Raw genomic sequence first — 5,772 nt, 5'->3', positions numbered from 1 at the left:
TATACGTTGAGCTTCAGTTGCCAGGTGAGACCTTGAAGAGTCGGGAGTGTCCTTTGTTTGCCTTGCAAAGTTTTCAACTATTTGATCTGATGCAGACTTACTGATATATGAATCAGAATTTAGGGATTACTTATGGCCAGTCTCGCGGCTTGATTTGCAGCCTCATTTCCTTGGATATCAACATGGCTTGGTATCCAATTACGTGTGGCTCTTTCTTTTCACCTGAGCAACTATTGTCTATAAGATATTTAAAATAGAAGTAATGAATTTAAGTCTGTTTTAGGCCCAGCGGATTCCCCTGGGCCTCTCCCTCTCTGAGATTTGCTGGTGCCACCGCACTACCATACTCTGAAAACTTATCCTATTTCTCCTGTTGTTGTCCTTGCAACATTGCACAACTCCTGATGATGCACTGAGAAGTGTGAAAGTACTCTTGCATTGTTAAAATCGCCTGTCTGCAATTTTTGTATATATATATATATATATATATATATATATATATATATATATATATATATATATATATATATATATATATATATGTCAAAATGGTTTAGTGTATTTACCACATATACAAGATGTATGATCCTTTGGGTTTAGCGTTTAGTTTTGATTATAATAACACACACACATGGATCAGAGAATATCTAACAGGGAGGAAACAACGAGTGATGGTACGTGACAAGGGGTAAGAGCGGACGCTTGTGATGAGCGGGGTTCCCCAAGCGTCAGTCCTAGGGCCGATGCTGTTTTTGATGGATGGGATAGATTGAGAGGTGTCCCTGTTTGCAGACGTTGTGAAGCTTATGCAGAGAATTCGGGTGGATGAGGATCAGGTAGAACTACAAAGGAGTCTGGACAGGCTGGAAATCTGGTCTAAAAACTGGCTCCTAGAGTTTAACCCTACCAAGTGCAAAGTCACGAACATTAGGAAAGGTCAAATAAGACCGCAGAGTACAGGCTAGGGGGCCATAGACTGCAAACCTCACTCAAGAAAAAGGATCTTGAAGGGCGAGTATAATACCGAGCACATCTGAAGCGTACATCAACCAAATAACTGCAGCATATGGGGCGCCTGGCAAACCTAAGAATAGCGTTCCGACACCTGAGTAAAGAAGCATTCCAGACTCTGCACACCTTGTACGTCAGCCCCACACTGGAGTACGCAGCACCATTATGGAACCCACACCTGGTCAAGCACATCAAGAAATTAGAGAAAGTGTAATGGTTTGCAAGAAGTCCTGGAGCTATTATGTCCTACAAGGAGAAGTTAAGGGAAATCACCCTGACGACGCTAGACAGGAGGGATAGGGAGGACATGATAATGACATATAAAATACTGAGAGGAATTGACATGCTGGATAGGGACTAGATGTTTCAGAGGTGGGACACGGCAACAAGGGGTCACGACTGGAAGTTGAAAATTCAGATGAGCCACAGGGATGTTAGGAAGTATTTCTTCAGTCGTAGAATTGTCAGGAAGGAACAGTCTGGAGAGTGATGTAGTAGAGGCAAGATTCATACATAGCTTGAAGAAGAGGTACGATAAAGCTCATGGAGCAAGGAGAGAGTGGACCTAGTAGAGACCAGCGAAGAGTCTGAGCCAGGAGCTGTGAATCGACCCCTGCAACCAAATATGTGAGTACCCACACACACATATACACACAATCTGTATGACCCTTGTGGATTTAACGCTTAACTTTCATTAAACACACACAGGAGCTGTGAATCAACTCCTGCAACCACATATAGGTGAGTACACACACACTTACACCTTTCATAGAGTCACTCACGACTATGCCTAGTTACACAATGTTTACATATGATGTCAGAGGTCGTGGGCGCCTCTTGGCGCTGTATATAAATAAGCGACTCTTGGGGCATCTTCACAGTCAGCTCCACCACGCCACAGCGGTAACCTGCCTCGTCAGGATCCTCCTCCCAGAACAACCGAGTAAGCTTGAGTATAAAGAACACTCACAAACACTGAAGAGTCAACACGGGAGGTACATTCACGCTCTTGGAGACTGTTGGAAACACGTTGTTGTCTATCCAAATTACAAACAAAAAATGCTTAAAATTTTGTTTCAAAAACACTCAATGATTCTTTCAAGATACGGCTTCGGTAATTGCAAATCTTAAATACACTTATTCCTGAAAAGTTTTTTTTTTTTTCATAACTTAAAACATGACTGTAGTTGTAATTCAGAGTATCTTTCATTGACTTGGTTCCTAATTAAGAATGGTTAATATTGTGAATTATGACTTGGAAATCAGACGAGAATTACGGACCATACTAAAACAAAGTGACCGATTGAGTAGGTGGTGAGACCACTTGTGCTGTGTTGACCAACTAGGGTCAGCACTAGTTGTGGTCCGCCATAACAACAACGACCACCTGTTAGTCCTACCAGAAAGTGCTGCAAGTTACCTTCCCAGACCAACAGTGTTGCACCTTGGAAATAAATGGTATAAAATACCGACACAATGGAAATATAAACACATATGCAGTTTAATGTGATCCTTTATTGACAACGTTTCGCCCACATAGTGGGCTTTTTCAAATCACAAACAGATGTTTGACTTGAAAAAGCCCACTATGTGGGCGAAACGTTGTCAATAAAGGATCACATTAAACTGCATATGTGTTTATATTTCCAGTGTTGCACCTTCACAGACCAACAATGCTGTACCTTCCTAGACCAGCAGTGCTGCACCTTCACAGACCAACAGTGCCGTACCTTTCCAGACCTACAGTGTAGTACTCTCCCAGACCAACAGTGCCATACGTTCCCAGACCAACAGTACTATACCTTCCCAGACCAACAGTGTTAACTCACGAGGATCTGTGCCAAAGTGACGTGAGTAGTTGGCTTTTTATACCCGCAGCAGGTAAAATAGCCACTTAAATGACCTTATAACCTGCTCCTCCCTGAGCATCCTCCAGCCAGACTGGACACACGGGGATGCACCTTTTGTGCTACTGTCTTTTTTTTTTTAGCAATTTTGCTTTTAAATTCGCATGCTTCTGCCAGCGTTGTGACGTATGTTCCTCCTTTAGTTTCAACGCAGTCTTCGGTTTACCCTTAATGAAGTTTTCAGGTCACCGTTTTAATCTACTTTTTTTTAACACAAGAGAGAAGGAACACTGCAGCAGGCCTACTGGCCCATACTAGGCGGGTCTTTCTCGAACCCAAACCCACTAACAAAGATATTTGCCAACCCATTATGAATCACAAAATCATTATTATATTTTATTGATCATGTATTTCTGGTAACCCATTATTTTGCAGATGATTATGATTATTGCATTCATGTGGAGCGCTAAATCTGCATGGATCATATAGCGTCTAAAGGAATGTTAAACTTCGATTCAGGGGAAGTCAGGTCCAATCCCCTTGATCAAGAGCCCCTTACCGAAGTCGGGAGATTTCTTGGGGAAAAAGAATATTTTGCCAGACTCAACAGCATATTTTAAATATACTCATAGAAATGCACTAAACATGTGTCATTCATATTTATTTTGCGCTTGGTCATTTTTGTTTTGGTATGAGGGAGTTACAGTGCTCTCTACATTACCATTAACATTATCATGAACGGCATCTGATCCTTTTCACTATTCTTTCACATTTATTTATTTATTTAATGTCTTTGCAAACAGTACATTGAGATTGTGTATATACAATAGTGGGTTGCAATGCAAAGAGAGTCTCTATTATGCCTAGGCATTATGGGCCAGTTGCCCTATATCTTCACAATCCTGCAGACAAGTCATGTACGTCTACACGTACGTGGCCCGGTGGCCTGGTGGCTAAAGCTCCCGCTTCACACACGGAGGGCCCGGGTTCGATTCCCGGCGGGTGGAAACATTCGACACGTTTCCTTACACCTGTTGTCCTGTTCACCTAGCAGCAAATAGGTACCTGGGTGTTAGTCGACTGGTGTGGGTCGCATCCTGGGGGACAAGATTAAGGACCCCAATGGAAATAAGTTAGACAGTCCTCGATGACGCACTGACTTTCTTGGGTTATCCTGGGTGGCTAACCCTCCGGGGTTAAAAATCCGAACGAAATCTTATCTTATCTTATCTTAATGTACTGATTCTTTACTTCTTTACAGTCCTTAAGGCAGTAGCTGAAGCAGTTTCTTTGTGTGTTTAGAATTCTACGCATTTAATATATTGTCCTAATCTGATTTAACAGTTTCTTTACACCTTCAGAAGAGCCATATTTTCATCTCTAGCGACATGAAGATTGTGATTTTCCTCGCCCTGGCCTCCGTCACTGCCGCCCGCATGGCCTACCAACTACCTGATGGTTTTCTCGAGATCTTGGGTGGCCCTCCCAACCAGGTGTTCTCCTGTGAGAACCGCCCCTATGGCTACTATGCCGATGTGGCCAATGACTGCAGAATCTTTCACATCTGTCATCCTGTGGTGGATGAGCTTACAGGCAGGGTGGGTCATCAGTGCTGCCACTTGAATAACAGTTACAATAGAAACATTCTATATTGCTTTACATTATTGTATAAGCGTGAGACAAATGCCCTTATCAGTATATACCCCTGAGAATTGATTCCCAGGTTGCTCGTGTAACCATTCAGTTTAGTTGAATGATTCCTGTGCAGGAACTATTCAATTACATTGAAAGGGAGTGCATATATTTGGGGTTAGTAATGTGGGGGATAGGTAGAAGTCCAAGAGGAGAGTTTAATTTGCTATAATAAAGCATTTCCAGTTATTTAAATATGAGAGACATGCATAATAGAAAACAAAAATTACACCTTGTTCTTTTCAGATTCTTCAACAAGCTCATTTCTCGTTCATCTGCGGGAACCAGACAGTCTTCAGCCAGGAGTCCCTCACCTGTGCCCACCCTGAAGACGCCTTTCCTTGTGAGCAAGCAGAATCTCTCTACGACATCTCCAACGCTGACTTCGGCAAGATACCCGAGCCCACGGATAACATCTAGTGTAATCTCTTATACCATATTCTCCAAAAAAGCACAAAGCCCTCTAGTATAATCTAGTGTGCTGCTGGTATCTGTTGTAGGTCATTCTTTGTTTTGGGGTGATATAGTAAGTTTATACAAAAATTTTGAGGGATATTTTTTGATGTATGAAATGCTATCTTTATTGTATTCCACACTTTCTACTTTCTTGTATATGTGCACTTCTACTGTATTATCAACTCACTAAGACTTTACAGGCACAAAATGTTCTCTTACACTTCATTTACTTTGAAAAGTTTCTTTTGTTTGTGACTATGTTCCCACCTCTCTGCTGTGCAGAAAGGTAGTCTGCACAGGTGTGCAGCCACACCTGTGCCTGGTGTCCTAGGGGCCAGGCTGGGCCTGCTGCCCTCTCTCTATATGTCTTGTCTAATGTGTTTGTACATGTATTATGTCACACATCAATAAATATACACATCCTGTGGTGTATTGTCATTGCTGATCTTAGCTCCCTTAATTTCTAGCTTTGCCAGAGCAATAAGAATCTGTGCTATTTTATTATTTAGATTTAGATGCTTTGTTTCACGTTGCTGCATCGACAAAATATACAACAATTGGAAAGCCTGTAGGATGCACAGAATTTTGGGAAACTAACTCAAAACCTGCATTTAACAGAAAATATAAAATGAAAAGCATGGCTTAGGACAGTATAAATGTTAGTGTCTGTTGCCTATAGATAGTATTACCACATTGCCATTACATTCCTAGCACTAAACATATGGAGGTCATACCCAGCTGTATTGTGAATGGAAAAGGCCTGGGA

The 5,772-nt window shown here is 41.8% G+C and overlaps 1 protein-coding gene across 2 annotated transcripts; it reads left to right on the top strand.

Moving 5' to 3' along the window:
* Positions 1 to 1,847: 1,847 nt before the first annotated feature.
* LOC128689378 (U-scoloptoxin(01)-Cw1a) lies at positions 1,848 to 5,431 on the top strand. Of its 2 annotated transcripts, none has more exons than XM_053777586.2 (3): positions 1,848 to 1,954; positions 4,220 to 4,456; positions 4,797 to 5,431. In XM_053777586.2, exons 2-3 carry the CDS (start codon positions 4,247 to 4,249, stop codon positions 4,968 to 4,970), a joined length of 384 nt encoding a protein of 127 aa, XP_053633561.1. In that variant the 5' UTR covers positions 1,848 to 1,954; positions 4,220 to 4,246; the 3' UTR covers positions 4,971 to 5,431. The 2 variants fall into 2 exon arrangements, with proteins under 2 accessions (XP_053633561.1, XP_053633560.1); XM_053777585.2 differs by having other exon boundaries at positions 1,884 to 1,954; positions 4,203 to 4,456.
* The last annotated feature ends 341 nt before the right edge of the window (positions 5,432 to 5,772 follow it).

Source organism: Cherax quadricarinatus, chromosome 18 (genome assembly GCF_038502225.1).
Source record: "Cherax quadricarinatus isolate ZL_2023a chromosome 18, ASM3850222v1, whole genome shotgun sequence".
NCBI classification, from domain to species: domain Eukaryota; kingdom Metazoa; phylum Arthropoda; class Malacostraca; order Decapoda; family Parastacidae; genus Cherax; species Cherax quadricarinatus.
Note: the sequence above shows the minus strand (reverse complement) of the source record. Positions and strands in the feature narration are given on the sequence as shown.

Excerpts from the sequence above, each read along its gene's own strand:
- LOC128689378 (XM_053777586.2), top strand. The coding sequence starts at position 4,247 with ATGAAGATTGTGATTTTCCTCGCCCTGGCCTCCGTCACTGCCGCCCGC. Across the intron at positions 4,457-4,796 it reads TGGATGAGCTTACAGGCAGG|ATTCTTCAACAAGCTCATTT; the intron begins GTGGGTCATCAG and ends TGTTCTTTTCAG.